Source organism: Microtus ochrogaster, chromosome 10 (assembly GCF_000317375.1).
Source record: "Microtus ochrogaster isolate Prairie Vole_2 chromosome 10, MicOch1.0, whole genome shotgun sequence".
Lineage (NCBI taxonomy): Eukaryota > Metazoa > Chordata > Mammalia > Rodentia > Cricetidae > Microtus > Microtus ochrogaster.
The window spans coordinates 75,888,994-75,911,520 of NC_022016.1; the positions used below are offsets into that span (position 1 = coordinate 75,888,994).

General features: G+C 39.6%; 2 protein-coding genes across 6 annotated transcripts in view; one reads left to right on the forward strand and one right to left on the reverse strand.

Annotated features, from left to right (window-relative positions):
* Positions 1–6,003, forward strand: part of Tut4 (terminal uridylyl transferase 4) — a 99,470-nt gene extending 93,467 nt beyond the window's left edge. For 3 of the 5 annotated variants that reach the window (XM_013348546.2, XM_026781896.1, XM_005353549.3), the window contains exons 29-30: positions 2,973–3,131; positions 3,778–6,003. In XM_013348546.2, the coding sequence (XP_013204000.1) occupies positions 2,973–3,131; positions 3,778–3,848 (230 nt within the window). In that variant the 3' untranslated portion in view covers positions 3,849–6,003. The remainder of the gene's footprint in view (positions 1–2,972; positions 3,132–3,777) is intronic. The other 2 variants (XM_013348547.2, XM_013348548.2) reach the window with 1 other exon arrangement.
* Positions 6,004–8,720: 2,717 nt separating this feature from the next.
* Positions 8,721–22,527, reverse strand: part of Prpf38a (pre-mRNA processing factor 38A) — a 16,088-nt gene continuing 2,281 nt past the window's right edge. The window contains exons 3-10 of the mRNA XM_005353550.3: positions 21,910–22,031; positions 19,085–19,170; positions 15,651–15,761; positions 13,271–13,383; positions 12,621–12,647; positions 12,451–12,548; positions 11,962–12,010; positions 8,721–10,099 (exon numbers count right to left, since the gene is read on the reverse strand). Coding sequence (XP_005353607.1) covers positions 10,057–10,099; positions 11,962–12,010; positions 12,451–12,548; positions 12,621–12,647; positions 13,271–13,383; positions 15,651–15,761; positions 19,085–19,170; positions 21,910–22,031 — 649 coding nt within the window. The 3' untranslated portion in view covers positions 8,721–10,056. The remainder of the gene's footprint in view (positions 10,100–11,961; positions 12,011–12,450; positions 12,549–12,620; positions 12,648–13,270; positions 13,384–15,650; positions 15,762–19,084; positions 19,171–21,909; positions 22,032–22,527) is intronic.

Below are 22,527 nucleotides of genomic sequence, written 5' to 3' on the forward strand. Positions count from 1 at the left end.
TATACTTAATAAATAAATAAATATTTAAAAAAAAAACAAACAGAAGAAAAGAATTGCTTTTGAAATTCAGTTGGGGTGGTGGGATGGCTAAACTGGCCTAGAATTTATTGTGTAGATCAGGATGGCTTCTAATTTGAAGTGATTCTCTTGCTTCTATTGGGATTAATAACTGACACCTGGGTCAGTTCTTTCCCATTATTAATACTTTTTTTTTCAAAGACAAGGTGTCTCTGGATAGCACTGTCTGTTTTGGAGCTCACTTTGTAGACCAGGCCATACTTGAACTAAGAGATTGACCTACCTCTGCTCCCTGAATTTTGGAATTAAAAGCGTGCACTGCCACACCTGACTCCTTTTGTTAATTTTCAAGGGAGTATTGTTTAGCTTTTCCATCTGGTGGTTTTAAGAACTGAACCTACAAAAACAAAAACAAACAAACAAAAAACCTGTACCTACGCAGCTAGACACACACCTTTAATCCTAGTATCAAGGTCAAACCTGGTCTACAAAGGGAATTTAGGACTTCCAGGGCAGTTACATAGAAAAACCATTTATGTAAAAAAAAAAAATTAAACCTAGTGTATATACTTGCTAGGCCAGCACTGTACCATAGAGTTATGTCTCCAAACCAAAAGTATGTTATCTCTTAGAGAAGGCACCTCTGTTTAGAATAAGATGGAACTCTGGTTTCTAAGACCAAAAAGGAAATAGAGTATAGCTAGTCATTGTGCCATTGTGCTTGTATCTGTCACAGTCTTATTATATAAAGACAGAACCTATATTTTGTCCTTCGATAGATTAGTTCACTTTTTATACAAGTACTTTCTTCAGCCTGCCATTGGTATATCTTTTTTCAGTCATAATGAACATCTTGGAAATTACTATATTGTCTTTTACCCAGGTTACTAAAATGGTTGTTTTTACCTGGGATGTCTTCCATTACCTTTAATACCCATTTTCATACCTCCTACCTTCCCCCAGAGATTTAATTTACACCACTGTCTTCAAGAAGCCTTTGAATCTTGCCAGTCTTCTCCTCCAGTTGAATTTTACCTTTTGTCTGCTTGTTTCCTTAAGTATTTATACCATAGCACTTACCTAATTCTGTCTGAAGATTAGGATTTTATTGGAGTGAAAGATTGTGTAATTTTTCCCTCTCTCTCTTTTTCTTGTTGTCTGAAATGAGGACTATGTGTAGCCCTGTGTCTTCTTGAACTCACAGAAATCCACCTGCCTCTGCCTCTGGAGGGTTGGGATTAAAGGCTTGTTCTACCATGCCTGATCTCACCAATTTTGAAATTATTTCTAGTGACATAGTAGTGTTATATATTTGGCTGTGAAAATTGAGCAAGGAAAATTGAAGTAAATCCTTAAAAAATATTTTATGTTAAAATATCATTTCTTAATTGGCCATGATGATACCTAATTCTCAGTTATTTGCAAACTCCAAGTCCGTAAGTTTAGCACTGTTAATTTTAAGGTCACTTTCTTTGCAAACCAGCCTTTTCTGATTGCCTCCCAAGAAGACTGATTATGAAAATGTAGCAAATACAAGCTTTTCCATCCGATATCTCCTAACAGGAATCAAAAGGATAGAAGTGTCCTTCAGTTCCTTTCTAATATATTGTTACCTAAATGAGAAAAACGATTAAAAACAACCAGTTTGGGTAGGTATTGTACTTTGAAAAAATACACCTTCAAGACACAACCAGACATTGTTGAGATTGGCCATTGGAAGAACATGACTCCCATTAATTTTTTTTAATATTTATTTATCTATTATGTATACAATATTCTGTCTGTGTGCATGCCTGCAGGCCAGAAGAGGGCACCAGACCCCATTACAGATGGTTGTGAGCCACCATGTGGTTGCTGGGAATTGAACTCAGGACCTTTGGAAGGGCAAGCAATGCTCTTAACCTCTGAGCCATCTCTCTAGCCCCCATTAAATTTTTTTTTTCTGTGTGTACACCTGTGCAGGCTTACACATGCTATACCTCATGTTTGGAGGTTAGAGGATACCTTTCAGGAGTTTGTTTTTCCCTTCCACTGAGAATTCCTGGACTCAAGCTCAGACTGTTAAGGAAGTACCCATTTTACCTAGATCCAGTGTATGTGTGTGTGTGTTCTTGTTTGTTTTCCAGAGTGTGTGTAAGCCGATTAAATTTTTTTTTTCAATCACCATTTACAACCTGAGGATAAAAAAGGAGCCATAGCAATTTTCAGAATTGTGATTTGAATTTACATATGTTTGGTTCCAAAACCCAGGTTTTCAGCCACAGTACCTCAACTTTTTTGTAAAAGCTTCTTCCAGTCCTAGAATTCTGGACTAGTTGACATTATTATAAAGGTAAAAACCTAAGTTTTGTAGTATGATGTATTAAGATTCTTTGAGATGTATATCCCCACCAACCTGACCATTTCTTCATCTTCCTGTTTGTTGAGTGGTTGTTTTGTGTGAAAGGGTCTGTTTTTTGGTTTTGAGACAGGGTCTCTGTAGCCCTGGCTGTCATGGACTCATTGTGTCAACCAGGCTGGCCTTGATCCTCACAGAGATTCACCTGCCTCTGCCTCAAGTGCTGGGATTAACGGTGTGCGCCACCATGCTCGGTTTGATAGTGATTGTTTTGTATTCCCAAACTTCCTTGCCTTTATACATTCCCATCCTTCTAAAGTGCCCATTCTGCCACCTTTGTCTGTTCTTAAAAATTCTAATTAGAGATGGTAAGAAAACTTCTCACCTTCAAATTCTATTAGCCATCTTTGATATAACTGATGTATTATTGTATATATTGTGTATACAAGTAATTTGAACAAATAATAATGCTTGATTCTTTAAAAGAAATTTGGTATCTGGATTAGTGTAATACATAGTTGATGATAGTTATTTCATATGTCTCTGGAATGAAGGAATATTTGAATTAGTAAACTAATATTTTAAAATAACTTTTTTTTTCCTTGTTGGAATGCAGAGCCACGATTTCGAGGACTCACTCCTCCAATTCCATGGGAACATGCACCACGTCCCCATTTCCCCCTTGTCCCAGCTTCGTGGCCTTATGGTTTGCATCAAAACTTCATGCATCAGGGAAATCCAAGATTTCAGCCCAACAAACCCTTCTATGCTCAAGGTACCAGTACTTACAAATCAATTATCAAACTGGGTGGGTATTCTAAAATGGGAATCTCAGTGGAGGCCAGAATCTAGGAATAACATTTGCATTCGGTAAATATTTATTGAGAGCATATTGTATGAATATGCCAGACTATATGCAGTATTTATTGTCCAAGCTGCCCATATTAATGCACAGTTTAATAGGAGAGCCAAGCATGGAAAGTCAGGTGACTTTCACAGGGTTTGCCTAGAACCATCAGAAAACACATTACACTATGATTCAGCACAAAAGCAAAATTAAAGTAGCAATGAAAATAATTTTATGGTTGAGAGTCACCACAACACGAGGGACTATAAAAGTGTTGTAGCATTAGGAAGGCTGAGAACCACTGGTATAATGTGAATGGCACAAAATTGACTGGTTATTGGATTTATCTCTTGAGCAGAGCTGTAGAGGAAGTTGTCAGAAAAGTTTGCAGTTTTTCTGTGTGTGGGTTTTCTTTTCCCCCCTTTTTTTTCCTCTCCCCCTCCAATTGTTTTGTCCTGCTTCTTTTATTATAAGAATTTTTAAAGCACTGTCTAACTAGTATCTTAGTTTATCTTAATGGATTGTGAGGTGAGTAGGCACAAGCCTTTCAGCCTGCTGTCTGTGTTATTTCCAGCAGACAGATGTGCTGCCCGTCGCTGTAGAGAGCGTTGCCCCCACCCACCAAGAGGAAACGTGTCGGAGTAATGGCAACCCACAGCAGCCAGCCAATCCTGCTGCCTCAAGGGTATCCGTACCTCAGTGTCAGTTACACTCAGCAGAAAAAGTGACATTTAAGGAAAGCAAAACAAATCAGGTCCTGATTTAAAATTTTCACATGTTTAGATAGCTTATTTAAATTCTAAGACTGTTTTTAAACACTGTATTATTTGTATATAAATATGAACTATAGTTTTTACTGGTATCACTAAAATAAGTGATACAAATTTCATCTATTTTATTACCCTATTTTTAAGGGAGTTTTATGTTTTGTTTAACCTTGATGAATTGTATAAAGAGAGAATTTAAAAAATTACATTCTTTATTTTCTATTAGCTGTATTCATACTTTGGTTGCTCCAGACTTTATATATATTGTTCTTAAGGATTAGGGAAGGATTTCATGTGTTTTAAATTTGTCACTTCTATTCTTTACAGAATCTTGTAGTGCCAAAAACTTTCTAAAAGGTCAAAAAAAAAAAAAAAATAAAATAAAATTACAACAAAGATTCAAAAAATTTTTCTTTTACATACTTGTATGTTGAATATATTCAAACTTGAATGGAAAGTTGCTTTTGTCTGTATTTTGAAGTTCTATTTTAAGTTAATAAATCTTTTTGACAAGAGTCAAATTTGGTTAATTCATCTGGTTTAGATGATAGGAATATGTTGTAATAATGGAAAGATTTTACTTTACAGTGATTATTATAAATTAGATTTAGTTTTAGAGATTTAAAGGTCTTTTCTTTCATCTTATTGGATTTTCGCAACTACCATATGAAGGTGACAGAAGCTGATGCCATGTCCATTTTATCATCGAAATGAAAACTGCAGAGCAGAACAGTGAAGCGAAATAGAAAGGCAACAATGTCATGCTACAGTTTGACTCAAAGTAGATGAGTTGCAGATAGCTTTCCTACTTTGTGCAAGACACTGGGTTCAGTCCCTAGCAATACCTTTCCTCCAGCCCATCCCCACCTCTACAACCCCCCTGCTGCCGCCAATCTTTTAAAAGGAGAGGAAATTTTTTTTGGTGAAGAAATAGTAAGTGCTAGACTGTCTATTCAGAGTCCTGGACAGACACTTGCCAGGATTGTTACTTTTTATCAATACTGGTGATCAGTAATTAGTCTTGTAGCTGCTGGGATGTATTCTCAGAAATACATGATGTGGTAATGTCATTGTTCAAACATCAGAGTTTGCTTAAACTTAGATCCTGTCAATCAGTTTATTTGGTGTCTTGTTGCAATTAGCAGGCACACAAACATGAGATGTGTGAGGTGGTTACCAGCACAATATATCACACCCTTAACTACACAAACATACACTTTATGAACTATACAGAAGTGTGGGTGCTGTACCTTTTCATAACTGGCAGTACAGTAGGTTTGACAGACCAGCTCACTATAAACTTGTGTGTAGTATATAGGTAGTTCTGAGTTATAACACCTGCAGCACGAATTTTCAGCCCCATCATTATAGGCCATGAAGTTAGTCATCAAGCAAAATGTTTTCATAAAATGTGTGGATATTGAAATTCAGTGGCATATTTTTTAACTATTCCTTTTACAGTGAGTTTTTTTCGTAGTCCCTAAATTAGATTTGCCAAATAAAACTACAGATGTTTGCAAAAACTAAGTCTAATTTTAAGGATAGTGTTATTTCACCAAGAGATTAAAAGGATGATATTCTTTTCACTGTTCTTTCTGCTTTTGTGTATATTTAAGATTTTCACCGAAAACAAAAAACCAAAGAAACCCTTTAAAAAATTCCAACACGGCATCATGTTAGCTCAGCCCCCTTTCCTGAAGGCAGCGTATTATTAACCCAGATTTTACTACTCTGACAGTGTTCCATTCACTAATTTTGTGCCTATCTGCTCTTCAGTTTGCAAAACTGTGTTCTAAACTGAGGTACAGAATATAATTTATAAAATAACTCAGTTTTGTCTGAAAAAAGCAGTTAATAGTTAAAAAAATGATCAGTCCTATACACACTCTTAAAATGATATTTGATAGAATTCGTATGCCATTTGACATGAAGGTGGTTTTACCTTGGCCCATTAAGATTATTAAAACTTGGATGGGGGGGGGGCTGGAGAGATGGCTCAGCGGTTAAGAGCATTGCCTGCTCTTCCAAAGGTCCTGAGTTCAATTCCCAGCAACCACATGGTGGCTCACAACCATCTGTAATAAGGTCTGGTGCCCTCTTCTGGCCTGCAGGCATACACACAGATAGAATATTGTATACATAATAAATAAATTAATTAATTAAAAAAAAAACCTTGGATGGGTCGGGTGGTAGTGGCACAAGTAGTTAATCCCAGCACTCAGGAGGCAGAGGCAGACAGATCTCTGAGTTCAAGGCCAGCCTGGTCTACAAGAGCTAGTTCTAGGGCAGCTAGGGCTGTTACACAAAGAAATCCTGTCCAAATAAATACATAAATAAAATAAAAACTAAAAATTGGATGGGCAATAGTGGTGCCCGCCTTTAGTCCCAGCACTTGGGAGGCAAAAGCAGGCAGATCTCATTGAGTTTGGGGGCAGTCTGTACAAAGCAAGTTTCAGGACAGCCAGGACTGTTACACAGTGAAACTCTGTCTTGAAAAAACAAAAATAAATAAGATTATTAAAAATCACACTACTAGCTGCATGTGGTGGCACACACCTTTAAACCCAGTACTTGGAAGACATGGGCAGGTAGGTCTCTGTCATAGCCAGCCCTGTCTTTATACCCAGTTCCAGGCCAGCCAAGACTGCTGTTATAGTGAGGCCCTGTAGACAATTTTGCTGTTTTCTCCTATAAATAAAATGCATGCATAGTAATGGGAAAATAATGCTGTTTGTTTTTAGATTTACTCTAGTTGAGTAAAAGGATGAATGTTTTTAAAATTTTTCATGTTGGGAGTACAGGTGCCCTGAGTCTAAAAGAGGGTGTTTAATCACCTCAGTTACAGGTGGTGTGAGCTACTCGATTAGATGCTAGGAAGTGAACTCAGAGTCTCTGCAGGAAGCAGTGCCTTCCATAAAAATGATTCCCAGATAAAACATTAAGCTCCTAACTCATTTTTCCTTGTAAATGATAATGTGATGTGTTTACTGAAAAAGGTGTTAAAAGTTTAGGGGTAGTAAGATGACTAAACAGCCACAGTACTTGCCTTTCCTGATGAAGAAAACAGGGTATCACATATTACTTGTGTGTGCACAGACAAATGTAAAGCAGTAAAATCTGTCAGTTAAGAATTCTATTATCTGGTGAACTTCAATCATTCTAGTGAATTATCATAATTGCATATGCACAACGCTTTTATAAAGTGTGCTTATGTGCTGTCTTAAACACAGCTATGGAACCCATGCTTATCTCCTGGAAACTAATTCACTAGACTTAGAAGGCGGCTAGGAAATTGAAATGACAACTGTTTCTCCATACAAGAAAGCCAAATTTCAAGATTGCTCTCAAGACTAAGGACAGTTATATAAAACACAGAAGATGCAACTTTCATTTTGCTAGCTTCATGTTTCTCTTAGAAGTCAGTATGCGTAATATAAAAAGAAATGAACAAAACCTTTTTTTCTTCACCTTTATTATTGGATATGTATATGCTGGTTGCATGTGAAGAGCCAAGGAGTGGAGTGACTTAACCTCATATGACCCAGGGTGCAATTCTCTGGTCTTTGTTTAAGACTCATATCACACTACTGGGCAGTAACAGAAAGAGGTTAATGGGACTACATTGGGTTGTTCTAATACAAATCTGCCACTTTTCCCTCAGAAAACACATCTTGCTTAATTTATTAATGTTAAAGTCCTTGTGTTCTATATAAGCTTTTAAGGAACTGGATTTCAAATTGTGGAAAGTGAAATCCACATAGTGGTTTAAAAATCTTAACTATAGGAACTGGAACAATGGCTCCGTGGTTAAAAGCATTTGAGCTCAGTCATGAGGAGTAGGGTCTGGACCCCAGCTCCCATGTCAGGTTACTCACAAATGAAATAGCCAGCTTCAAGTGTTCCAACACCTTTTTCTGGCCCCTATTAGCACCTGTACATGTATTACCTCTGCACTAAGAGACATGCACATATACGAATCTTTGTTTAAAAAAATCTTAGTAAAACTAATGAATACATTTTACATTATTTGGTTTGTTTATTTGTTTGGTTTTTGTTTTCCTGAGAAAGGGTTTCTTTGTGTAGCTCTGGCTGTCCTGGAACTCATTCTGTGTAGACCAGGCTGGCCTTGAACTTAGAGATCTGCCTGCTCCTGCCTCCTGAATTCTGGGATTAAAGGTGTGTGCCACCACCACATGGCCTGCATATTTTTTCTTAAAGCCTGTTTCAGCACAAAGAATATATGCATGTGTACAGCTGAGATGTAAAACATATTTCTAAGACTATGTTGTAACCTAAGAATTTCAAAGGCCTCATGTAATAATAGGTAAAACAGGTAACAGATCTATCCTTCAAATGTCATCTCTGTAATTCTGTCGTTTGTCAGAATGGTCTTCAATATTCAACATATCCTACTCACCCTTATTTTTATTTTCTTTGTTCTAATTAAATAGTAGGAATGGTATGCTTCTTGCTGCCCATGGATCCAGATTCTACCATATCTAATGTATACTTTTGGAAAGGTTTCTCTTAAAATATTGTTGGGTCTTTCTGTTGTAAGTTTATTACTTAAATTTACCTTAATATTAAAACTTTTAAACTGATGGTGCTTGGTTGGCCCATGGATCATTTCGCCAGAGGCATCTTTTCCCACCTATATCACCTCAGTAAGAACTAGGAATCTCTACCAGACCTGAGTGGAGATATATTTAATTTTAAAAGCCACAAAATATAGTTGTAGCTATAAGCTATAATAGGTCTTACAACTTTATTAATTCCCTTATTAATTTAGGTATCATGGTTAGAGAAATCAGCAAAGAATATGAAAGTGCAAATTGATAAAAACTGTTTTAATATTGCTACAGAAGTTCCCCAATCAACAGCAAACAATAGAAATGTTTATCCTAGGACCAGCAATGACTTCCTGAGAAGCTGGATCCTATAAGGCAGCTGGTCTTTACAGTTCTTCCTAGGCTTACAGTGACAAGAAGTCAGTCATTTCTACCCTCTTAAAGGAGGAAGGTAAGTACAGGCAGAAGATATTATTTTAGCTAATACAATAATACTCTCTAATATCAGTATTAAGCCTATGGACTTAGTAAAGCTTTTATTTTGCTTCTATATCTTCAGACCCTTCAGTGTCCTTGACCTACCAATTCTACCTTTGTGAATGGCTCATTCCAGTATTTACTAGGTGACCTGTATTACTAGTCACAAGTGTTGGCATTGCCTGTGGTGCTCCTGCTGTTCTTAAATCTACTGATGCTCCCTGGGCATCTAAACGTCTTTGACAATTGTCAGTTCTGGCCTAGATCATCACGCTGAACCCTACTAGTCCCTCTTTCTATCCATGTAAAAATACTGCAGCTGTCTTAAACAGAATGTGTCATTTTCATTACCATCACAACCCTCTCACTTTATACCCTCTAAAAGCAACCCAGGTGAAAACTACACAGTATTCTGCTTCAGCCTGTGTTGACATTACAGGTGTGAACTACCATACCTGGCTTGTATAAAGGATGTTAATTGCAATCATGTTGAACTGTTTAATGAAACTGAATTAAAAAAATACAGAAAAACCTTCACGTTTGAATGTATTCTGTTCTTACAAAACCGCTAACTAGTAACTGTGTTTATTGTTACTGCTGCTGTCTGTAGTCAGTGAAGTGCTTTAGTAGCTGGGTCGCAGCAGCATAAACCACTGCATTCTAGGGTTTCATAGAGAAACTAGAGATAAATGACAATTGCGTCAGGTTTAATTACAAATAAGAGTCGCCCATGAACTACATCTCTTCATTGTCCTGAATCTCCCCAACCCCCAGGTCCCCTCTAACCTTGGTAAGTGTGAATACCATAGTTGGTTAGGTCAAAACCTGACCTTCATTTGGTCAAAGACATCCTTCAAATATGTTGATTATAATTCAAAGAGATACAAAACCTAGCACCTCTATAATGTTAAAATAAAAACAAAACAAACAAAAACTTGATTTTTAAAAACCCCAATACTCATAGCTGCCTGATCTTGAACATTTCCCTTTAACAGATATTCTCATATTCACAGGAAGCCATCTGGACTAAAAATGAATCCATTACTCATTTCCTCTCCGGCTCTTCTTGTGGCTTTTCTTAGACCTGAAATGAGATAATAAACCATTAAATTAAGGAGCAAACAAGGAAGACAGACATTCATAGTATGCTGACACTGATGAATAGAGATGATGCAAACATTAGGTGCACTTTGTGTGTTTTGTTGACGGCCTCCCACTTTTGCCTGCCTGGTGCTGGGATTACAGGTGTTCATCACCTTACCCAGCACAAATTTGTGTGTGTGTGTGTGTTTTGCATGCCTGCAAATGTGCACATGCGCTGAGTGCATACATGTGTAGAGTCTTCCTCGAGTGCTCTTTTGAGGCAGGATGTGCTGCTTAGTTTTTATTGTATCAACTTGACACACTCAGCTGGGAAAAGGAATCTCAATTGAGGATTTCTCTACATTCGACTGGCCTTGGCCATGTCTGAGAGGTTGTGTTGAATGATGTAGGAGGGCCTAGTCCACTGAGGACAGCACCGTCACAAGGTAGTTGGGGCTAAGCTGTGTAAAACTAGCCAGAGCACAAGGAAGTAAGCAGCTTTCCACCATGGTTCCTGCTTGAATCCCTCCCTACCCTGACTTCCCTCAATCACAGACTGTTACCTGGAAGTATAATTTGAAATAAACCTATTGCTTTGGGTCATGCTGTCTATCCCAGTAACAGAAAACAAGACAGATCTCACAATGGAAACTACAGCTCAAAATGAAGCTAGTCTAGACAACCAGCTTGTTCTGAGGATCCTATTCAGAGTGCTGGGATTCACGGCAGTGGAAATCACCCGCCTAGCTTTTTAAGTGGTTTCTGAGGATTTGGACACCATTGCACAGCAAGCACTTTTTCCTTTGAGCCACTGAGATCCTATCAGGAGATTTTTTGTTTTTGTTTTTAATGGTTCTGAACAGCACTATGAGCCAAGGATGATTTTAGAATTTGCCACCAAACAACTGCTTCATAGGGTAAGAATGTACCTAATGGGGTACATGGCCCACAGTGTTCTAATAAAGATGAATTAAAAATGACTTGTTCAAGGACTCAACTGTTAAGTTTTAAAAGTTAGTTCTTAGGCTAGAGATGGCTCAGTGGTTAAGAGCAGGCACCAGTATAGAGGACCTAAGTTCAGTTCTCAGCACCCACATTGCATGGCTCACAAAAAATAGATATGCAGTTCCTGGGGATTCTATACTTTTGGCCTCCACTGGCATCTTATGTGTATGCAGATAAACACATATACACAATTAAAAATAAAAAAGCCCAGAACCACTGAGACCACCATTCAAAGTTTTGAATTCCAAGAAGGGAAACAAGGAGCAAAAGAAATTGGCGGAAGCCGGGCGGTGGTGGCGCACGCCTTTAATCCCAGCACTCGGGAGGCAGAGGCAGGCGGATCTCTGTGAGTTCGAGACCAGCCTGGTCCACAGAGCTAGTTCCAGGACAGGCTCCAAAGCCACAGAGAAACCCTGTCTCAAAAAACCAAAAAAAAAAAAAAAAAAAAAAGAAAAGAAATTGGCGGGGGAGGAGGGGAGCCTATTTCACCTTGTAATGAACTACCAATACCCACATCAAAACAAAATTCCCCATCTCAGTTATATTTAAAACTTTAACTAGTGAATAAAGATTTAAATGTGTGCATGTGTACAAGTGGAAGCCAGAGGTAAACATCGAGTGTCTTCCTAACTCATTCTCAACTTTATTTTTTGAGACAGAGTCTCACTGAACTTGAAGCTGGCTGATTGGCAAATTCAATGGGTCTGTCTGCCTCTCCAGCAGTAAGATGCCAGGCGCTTTTAACACAGGTGTTATGGGTGGAATTCCAATTCTCATGCTTGCATGAGAAGCACTTTACCCAATGATCCACCTTCCCAGCCCAGAATTAAATTCTTACAGTAGAGGTTTAACCCGTACCTTTCAGGAGACTTTGAGTGACTCCTATGTCTGTGACTACGGTGATGACCTAGGGAAGAAAAGGTCATTGGATGAGAGTTTTTGTTTTCCTACTTGTAGGATATTATTCTTACCTCCCCCAATTCCTTTCACTCACTAGGCTTTGTTGGCCTAGTCTGAGGACACCACTCACCAACCTCTTTTGGTTGTTAGTTGTGGCAGGGAATGCCATAGTGAAATCATATATCCAGAGCATTATGGCTAACTTCACAAAACGTTACCTCAGGCTTTGACCGTTATTATACCAGGTCTTATTTCTGCAATTTTGCATAAAAAACAAACAACTGTAATCCCCTCACTAGAGTCTAATGAGTACTCTCACTTCTGAATTCCATGCCCATCTCCTTTCCTGTTAGGTAGGAGTGCCGTTATATATTTGTGTTGAAGGATCTTAATGCTCCTTTTAGATTTCTTTACTAAGACAAGCAGGAAAGAGCCCAAATACTATACCTGGGGATTTAGAGCGGGATCTGTGTCGTCTGTCTCGGGACCTGCTTCGATGGCGTCGTGGACTCTTGCTCCTATGTCTTTCTCGGCGGGGAGAAGGGCTGTGGAAGAAACAGCCAGCTCAGCACGGTCCTTTCTCAGAACCCCCTTGTTAGAAATGACTCAGGACCTACCTTCTCCTTTTGGGGGATCTACTTCGCCTGTGGGAAGAGGAAGAGCAGGTTAGTGCACTGGATCTTGTAAATAACAAAAATAAACACATAAAATTTACTCGTTCTGCTTTTTTTTTTTTAAAAAAAGAGGGGAGGAGTGCCAGGGACTGAACAATGGCCCCTGACCTGATTCTTTCTTGTATCTATGTCTTAAATGTAGTACATGTCAATTTCTAACACTCTAGCCGTGCAATTTAGTTTTACCAGGGGGATAATAACAAACATACATATAAGAGAAAAACACTTGCAGGAAGGACCTGTTGTGTCTTGTATTCTGTCACCATCTTCAAAACATAACCAACAACCTACTGGATGATGGGAGGCACAGAGAAGCTGTACTAGCCATCCTTATTAAGGTTACTCTACTCTCTGGGAAATACATAATCACAACAGGTGAGCAAAGAAACATAATTGTATATCCAAGGCCAGCTTAATTCACTGACCACAAGTGAAGATTAAAGAAATGGCCTTTTCCCTCTGCCAATGAGGTTTTATGGGTGATGATGATTCAGTAGGAACAAGGAAACAGATACCCTGGCAAACATCTCTATAGGCTAATACTTTTCCTTCCCTGGAAGTCAGATTCCTAGGCTGTAGTGTTCCAGCCCTACCTCCTGGGAGACCGACTCCGACTCCTCCTGTAGCGCAGTGCAGGAGAGCGCCGTGGCTTGTCCAAGTCTCGGTAGCTTCTTCGTCGGTGATCAGGTGATGGTACTCTTTCCAGCTTGAAACAAGATGGATGAGTATTGGCTTTTACTAAAGGAAGTCACGCAAGAACACAGCTATGGTTCCCTCCCTAATCTGTTCCAATGGACATCTTTTAAATGACTCTACAATCGTGATTTGACTACATAAAGGGGTAGTCTTGGTGACAAAAAGAATTACCAGGTGAGGTGGTGGCGGCGCACACCTTTAATCCCAGCACTTGAAAAGCAGAGGCAGGCGGATCTCTTGAGTTTGAGGCCAGCCTGGTCTACACAGAAAAACCCTGTCTTAAAAAAAGAATTAACCAGCCGGGCGATGGTGGCGCACGCCTTTAATCCCAGCACTCGGGAGGCAGAAGCAGGCGGATCTCTGTGAGTTCGAGACCAGCCTGGTCTACAGAGCTAGTTCCAGGACAGGCTCCAAAGCCACAGAGAAACCCTGTCTCGAAAAACCAAAAAAAAAAAAAAAACCAATATCAGCCTATGAATGTGAGTACAGTAGGAAAAAATAGTGCGAGCCGGTGGTGCGCGCCTTTAATACAAAGCACTCAGGAGACAGAGGCAGGCGGATCTCTGATTTCAAGGTCAAGCTGGTCTACAAAACAAGTTCTAGGACAATAAGGGCTACACAGAGAATCCATTCAGTCTTGAAAAAGGGGGAAAAGGCTTATTTCTGTAAACTGGATATCCAGTGTCGGGTGTCTCACAGTAACCTATAAGCTCCCTTGCAGGGGAACCTAACACCTCTGGTCTCTGAGGGCACCTGCATTCATGTGCACATATCCAGACACATACACAGAAATAGAAATAAGATAAAGAGAGAACAAAGAATGGAGCAAAAATAGGAAAGCCGCTACTGAAGAAGAGCAGAAGAGACATCTGCTGTTCTAAGTATCAAGATGTTGGTCAAGATGTACTATGAAGCTATACAGTTGGGGCAGGGTCCTACTTGTGCACATTTGCCAGCAGAAGAAACTGATCATAGATGAATGACATTTACAACTTGGAATGGTGCCAAAGATAGAAGTGCAGTGGAGGAAAAGAGAGATTAAAAAAAATAAAATACCACAAGGGACAGGAATAGATAATTCCAAGTTGAGGAAAAATAGATTACTGTTTCTCCAATAGAAAATCTAATCTGAGGTTAACTTTTTAGTTTTGGAGGCAACTCTGGCTGTTCTGTTTCTGCATCTCTGGAAAGCTAGAATGAAAGGCAGGTGCTGCCGTGTGCATCAAGGTTACTATTTCCTTTTGTTTTCTTCTGCCTCCCCCTCCTTTTTTTTTCTTTTGGTTTTTCGAGACAGGGTTTCTCTGTGTAACAGCACTGGCTGTCCTGGAACTCACTTTGTAGACCAGGCTGGCTTCAAACTCACTGAAATCCACCTGCCTCTGCTTCTCAAGTACTGGGATTAAGGGTGTGCACCACCACCCACCCTTCTGGCCCTTTCTAGGCACGTTTCCTAGAATTTAATTACAAATGCTTTAGAGCTCTTTACTATAAGCTATTTCACATTATTAATGGCTGCCTGATATCAGGTTAACAATCTGTCTCCTCAGTCACTGACAGCTGGGAGCTTGTTTTCAAGCTTTTCAGCACTGTGATTATAGTTCTGACAACATGGCTCTGCAGCAGCTAACTTCCCTCTAGAGTATGTTCAAGCCTTTCCCCCTAAATGTAATGGCTACCATACATTTGCAATTATGTGGAAATATACTCTGAGACCTTACACAGCAGTGTTCAGAGAAAAGTACTATTACCTTCGAGACTGGATTCAATCCCTCACTCAATGGGGGTAGGGGCAGGGGGAATCATGACTGTTAGGCTCCCACCACTGCTAGACAGAGCTGAGGCATTCAAGCCAAGGGATATTTTACTCTAAAGGGCATTATAATAAGAAGATAAACTTTCCTTTTTTGCGCGCAGGGCTGTGATCCTAGCATCCCTGAGGCAGATCTGAAATGGCTATCTAGCCTCATCCACACAATAGGGCCCTCCTTCTCCCCAAAATAATTATTTCATGAAGGATTTGAAGAGGCTGGGTCGTGGTAGCACATGCTTTTGATCCCAGCACTCAGGAGGCAGAGGCAGGTGAACTTCTGTTGAGTCTGAGGCCATCCTGGTCTACAGAGTGAGTTTCAGGACAGCCAGAGCTACATAGAGAAACCCTGTCTAGAAAAACAAACAAAACAAAAAAAAGTAATAATAAAAGGTTATCAATAATTTAAAGCTTGAAAAATAAGGGCTATTTCCTTCCTTCCTAGCTCTTAAAGCTTTCATATGCCTTACCTTCTCATCTTCCTCTTCCTCCTCTTCACTGGACTCTACGTCATCCATGTCCTCTTCTAGAGCACTAACTCGAGGCTCCAGTTGCTCAGCTTCCTCCAGTACGTAGCGTTTCTACAGAGAACACAATAAAAGTTAAGTCACTGCTGCTTCCTCCAGGTCCTGATGGTAACACTGAGCTTCTGGGGTTGACAGAAAGGCTGTGGAGCAACAGCTCAGGTATAGTAAGTCGTATTGCACCTCAAGACTTCCCTCAGAAGCTAGTATCCCTGGCACATATATGCTCTTTTAAGTTCCACTACAAATATAAACAATGCTGACGAGAACAAGCTTATTTTCAATTGGTTCTATTTCCTGTGGTCTTATAAGGTCACTGGAATGTCAATCAGTATCTATGTAGTCAAACATTAACCTCAGGGCTGGAGAGATAATTTAGCAATGAAGAACAAACACTTGCTGCACTTGGAGAGGACCAGAGTTCAGTTCTCAATATCTGTCTACATGGTGGCTTACCAGCTCCAGAGGATCCATCCAATGCCCTCTTCTTGCATTCTCTGGTAAAAGGTGAGAACTGAATCTCAAAAATTGTCCTCTATGGGCTGGAGAGATGGCTCAGAGGTTAAGAACAATGACTGATCTTCCAGAGGTCCTGAGTTCAATTCCCAGCAACCACATGGTGGCTCATAGCCATCTGTAATGAGATCTGGTGCCCTCTTCTGGAATGTGGGCATGCATGGAATCTTTAAAAAAAAAAAAAATTGTCCTCTAGCCCTTACTTGCCTTGGTGAGCACTCTACTAATAATAATTAGTAAAAATAAAATTAATTGAAAAACAAATGTTTTAATTTTATAAAGACAAATCAGTTAATTTGTGTGATACATGTACATAAATGTATGAATATCTGTGCCCATGCTTACTTGTGGAAGGCCAGAACAGGACCGTGGGCATCTTTTGTTGCTCTCCATCTTGCTGCACAGACAGTCTTTCCTTGAACTGGAAGCTTGCCATTTGGCTACGCTATCTGGCGAAGTTCTCTGCCTGCCAAGCTTGGGCAGTGGGCACTTAGCAGTCATGCTTTTTACATTGGTGCTGGGGATTTGAATTGAGTCCTCATGTTTACAGAACAAGCACTCTTAACCATTGAGCCATTTTCCTAGCACAGACTTGTTTTGTTTTTTGGTATTTTTTGTTTGTTTGTTTTCACTGTTTTTTGAGATAGGGTTTCACAATGAAGGCTTGGTTTTCCTAGAACTACATAAGAATGGCCCCAAATTTAGAGATTGCTTCCCAAGTTCTGCGATTAAAGGCTGTGCCACAATCTTTTCAGTGTAGGCTTTTTTTTCTTTCAATATTTAAAAACTTTATCTGTGAGTGTGAGCACGTATGCCAAAGCAGAGGAACACCTGTGTGTCATGGTTTGCCTTCCACTCTGTTTAATGCCGTGTATGCCATATTAGCTGTTGTGTGAACTCCTGGCAGTTATCCTGTCTGTCTTCCATCTCCCTAGTGGCCTCCTAGGATTACTGCTGCAAATGCTCACTCTGTGTGAGTTCTGAGGATCTGTACTCAGGGTGTTAGACTTGTGCAGCAAGTGTTTTACCGACTAAGCCATTTTCTCAGCCCTAAGGGTTTCCCCTTTTTCTTTTTTTGTAGGTAAGACTTCCTGTGTAGTCACTGGCTGTCTTGAACTCAACATCTCCTTGCTTCAGCCACTGGAACACTAGTAATTACAAACATGCGCCATCCTAGTCAACTTGCCTTTTCTGACATACAATGAAAGCTGTACTTTTAAAGTATATTTAAAGTATAAAATTTTTTCAAGAGAGGGTTTCTCTGTGTAACAGTCCTGGCTGTCCCGGAACTCACTTTGTAAATCAGAGTTGGCCTCAAACTCACGGAGATCCGCCTGCCTCTGCCTCCCAAATGCTAGGATTAAAGGCGTGCACCACCACTGCCCAGCAAAATTTAAGTTTTATTATAAAAATAAACACTTGAAATTTTCACTACAATCAAGATAGTAAAATCTCTTCCACGCCTGTAAATTGTCCTGTAGGTCTAGTTTCGAGATGTAAGGGAGGAACAGGTGGTGACAATCACTTAGCTTTCCTTTAGTTAAGACACTAAGCTGAAGCACGAATAATAAAAACCCAGAGACAGATATTGGGGTTCAACCTGAAGATCAGAAAAGCAAAGCAGTCAGCCATGGGCTTTTATCTCTACCTCAGACCAAAAATGGGCAAGATCCTGTCTCCACAAACCCTGAAGACTACACCCCACTGAGTTCCTATCTCTTCTCCCTTATATTCCTTCTTCACTCAGCCATATCACTCTGGTCTCAACCTCCGTAGTGCTGGGATCACCCGTGTGTGAGCTGTTTCTCTTTTAGACAAATTCAATCTTGTATAGCCCAGGATGGCCTTGAACTAACAGAGATCCATCTGGATCTGTTTCCTGAGTCCTGGGATTAAAGGTGTGTGTCACCACTCCCTGGCCTGTATGGCTGACAAGTATGGCTGCTTTGCCCTCTGATCTTCAGGAAAGCTTTACTTATTAAGACACAAATAATATAGGACTAATATGAGCAGAATGATTTCTTGATTCCTTCCTTCATTGTCTCACTATGTAACCCTGGCTAGCTTGGAACTTTCTATGTAGATCAAGCTGGCTTTAACCTCATAGGAGAATTGCCTGCCTCTGCCTCCTGAGTGCTGGGACTGAAAGAACGCACCACCAAACCTGGCACATTTTCCATTGAGTCAAGCTCCCCACCCTTGCTTTTTTTCTTTTCAACAGGAATTTCCCATTTTATAGATTGGGTTCTATAATAATACATGAACTCAGGTTAAATCCTTATCCAATCAACTCTCCACTACAACACATTTCATTTAAGGTTACCCACCATATCTTTTTTCTCTCTAAAACTAAAAATGCAGTCTTAGCCAGACATGGTGGTGCAAGCCTATAATCACAGCACCTAAAGACAGGCAAGAGGACAACAACGTTTATATGGTCAGTTCCAGGCCAGTTGTTGCTATATGGTCAAGACTATCAGAAAAACAAAACAAAGCAAGAACACTGGCCACCTCCAACCCTGAAGGGTGCTTCATGGATAGTCCTCACGGCATGTGAGGCAGGATGATAAACAAGACGTTTAAGGGATTGAATGTTCACATTCTTTTTCTGTTTCATAGCCTAAGCTCATCAGTTTGAGAAAAGGTACTCCACCTATAAGACCTGTGATAATATATCCAGAAGAAGAAACGTTTTCTCTAGCTATTCCCTTCCAACGTCCTACCCTGGAAACATTCCCTGCTTCTACCTCATTCCCTCTCCTGTACAAAGTGACTTTTTAAGAAAACCCTTCAGTGTTTTTAGTATGTACTTGTGTTTGTATGGGAGGTAAAAGGTGACTCTATAGCAGACCTATGTCTCATACCTGTAGCCGGGGTAAAATGATATCACAGACCCTCTCACTGTGCAGAAGTTCATCGATGAACTCATCCACGTGCATCAGTTCAAACTCTGGAAGGCAAAACAATTAGTTCAAGCAACCTGGAAATGATAGACCTGGTTAACCAAAAGGTCAAAGCATCATGAAACTTTCAATGACGCTCCCTACATGCCCACACCTCTTTATTTCCTTATCTTGGAGGTGGGGACTGAACCTGGGATCCTGTGCTTCCCTAGCCAGTGCTCTGCCACTGAGCTAAATCCCCAACCTCTTTAAACATTTTTAATTGTTTATTATTTATTTACTGCGTGTGCATGCTCTTGCACAGTACATGTGTGGAGGTTAGAGGAAAACTGAGTCGTTCTCTCCTTCAATCATCTGGGTCCCAGGCTTAAGTCAGACTCGACAGGAGGTGTCAGCCCAATCAAGCCTCTTTAGAAACAAGGAACTAAGAGATGAATAAGGCTGTTCCAATAATAAAGGATCGGCTGTGGGTATAGTTCAATGGTAAGGAGCTTGCCTTGTATATATGAAGTTCTAGGTTCAATTCCTATCAAACACCACAAAACAAAACAAAACAAAAAAAACTGGAGACACAAACATTAAAGCACAAATAGTGCTTTATGAATTATGTAGGATAACACTGAATAGATAAGTCAAGATTATATATCCAAAGTTAACACTAATAAGTCACTTAGTTGTAATTTCTCCCATTAACCTACAATATCCCCGAATATATAATATTTCTATTTTAGGGGTCCATGGTGTAGCCCAGCAGATAAAAGCACTTGCCACACAAGCCTGATCATCTGAGTTTGATCCCAGGAACCACAGTGGAAAAATAGGTCCAATTCTTAGATTTATCTTTTGATTTCAACACATGCACCATAGCACCTGACCTTATTACAAACACAAACACAGACACACACAAGAAATAAAATATTAAAACAAAGAATATTTCATTTTTCACAGCACAAAAAGGACATGTTTTTTTTAGAATCCTTACTGCTATTATCTTAGTTTTATAGTTCTCAACAAGTGACTTTGCAGACCTCTATCACCCTACTTAAAGGAAGTCTAGTTGTGTCCATTAGGGAAGGTACAGGGATGCTGCCTACATATCGTCATGTGCAGGACTACCATAGCCGAAAATGTCAAAGCTTTGAGAAATCCCATCTTAGTTTACCACAATATAAGGAACTCGTTCAAAAATGACCACAGTCATACCCACCTGTTCACCATGTTGCTCCCAGTGCCTGGCATAACATCAATTCTCAATACACATTAGTTCAGTGAAGAAATATGATAAACAAGTTTAAAGTGCAATACAGATTGAGAAGGCATAAGACAAAACAACTAAATCCTTAACGATTCTTAAGTCTGAAACTTTTTGAACATGGACATGAAACTCACTACGTTTTGGATTTTGTTTTTTTTTTTTAATTGCTCCATTTATTTGAACTATTTTTTTTATAATTTATATGACAATCTTTTTTATCACTGGCATGAGGTTGTGTTGCTTGTAGGTAGCAAAAACTGATTCAATCTCTTAGTCTCTAGGTTTTTAGTAGGAATTTAAGACTACTAACATGAAGTGTTCCTAGTGAAAAGTGTCTAGTAACCCTATCATTTTGTTCATTTGAGGTGCTTGATTAGACCTCTTTTAGACCTGATTTAGTATTCTTGAATTGTTTATTCATTCATTATTACTGGCTGTGATTAACTGTCTCTTTAGTTATAAATATTCTTTCCAGTATCATCTGTGGAGCATTTCAATAATAAATGACTTATAATTTTTTTTTATTGAGAAAAGGAAAAAAAACAAGTTTCCACCTCCTTCCAGCCTCCCATTTCCCTCCCCCTCCTCCCACCCTTCTTCCCCTCCCCCTACTCCTCTCCCCCTCCCTCTCCTTCGTTTTGGATTTTGAAGAATTTGAGATTTCTGACAGTTTATGCAACTATTGCAAAATCTAAAATGCACTGAAGCCCACAACACTCTGGCTCTAAGTCATTTTGAATAAGGAATATTCAACTTACATTAAATTTCAATCTTCTATATTCCTAAGAAGAAAGGTGTGTCTCCAATTAAGAGGTTCTGTTTGTATTACCACAAACCCTTTCTTAACATAGAAGGTGTATCTCTGAGGGCAAGGCCTGGAGCTCAGTGGCAGAACACAGATCTCACATGCATGATGAGGTCCAGTTCTCCAATACGACACCCCCCCCCCCAAATAAAGACAGGCATGGTCATGCACACCTGTAATTCCCATATTCAGGAGGCAGAGACCAGAGAATCAGAAGTTTGAAGTCCTCCTTAGCTACACAGTGTTGAAGGTCCACTTGGGCCACATGCCCTCAAGACAAGACAAAACAAAACCAGGGTGTATGTATAAAACATATAGAGATGTCTCTGTCCTTGGATAAGCTTAGTATTTTCAGTGGAGTACCTACATGAACAACCCAGGTCCATTTAGTCTACAAAGTATAACATCAAGTAGCCTACAGGGGAAAAAGTGAAGCTGTGGTATTTGGAAAATGACTTTGGGCAGGCTAAGTCAGGTTTTATGGAGAGACCAATTTGAAGCTTCTAGACCTTGTGGATGGAGTAGGTGTGGAAGGTCAATCTGACAGGAAAGGGAGGCAGTCATGTGCACAAGGGTTCAAGCTAACCAGATGCTATGCATCCAGTGAGGGAGATGGAGACAGCAATGATGTAGATGAAGAGGAACATTCGGTGTTTGTGAAAACGAGTGGAGACACAGAATACAAGTGGCCGAGGAAAATAGTCTAGAGACTTGTATCATACTCACCCCCATTTCGGTTCTGGCTTTTGATTTTTCGATAGTCATTGTATAAAGGCTCCAAGTACTTGTAGCAATCAATTGCAGTTCCTGTCAGCCTCATGTAAAGTGCCCCCAACATCCGGACATACCTAACAGAGAGAGGACATTGAAACAACAGGCCGGCCTAAGAGTTTCTGAGTTCTATAACTAACTTTTCTCATGACAATATTAGATAAAAGTATTCTGGTTTGTTTTTCTTGTTATCAGATAATAAAGCCATAATTTCTGGGTGGTGGTGGCGCATACCTTCAATCTCAGTACTCGAGAGGCATAGGCAGGCAGATCTCTATGAGTCTGAGGTCATCCTGGTCTACAGAATGAGTTCCAGGACAGCCAGGGTTGTTACACAGAGAAACCCTGTCTCGAAAACAAAACAAACAAACAAACAAACAATTTTGAAGGTGGCATAGAAGAGATGATGGCTAAAATATGGAAACCCAATGAACTTCCTAATCAATTACTAGTTGAGGAGATTGGTATATGTTGCTCAACTTTCAGATATATCATGTGTAAAACTTCACAGAATTGGCCTAAGATTCCAAAAAGATAATAAATTTAGCAACACAAAGTTGTTTTTTTTTTTTT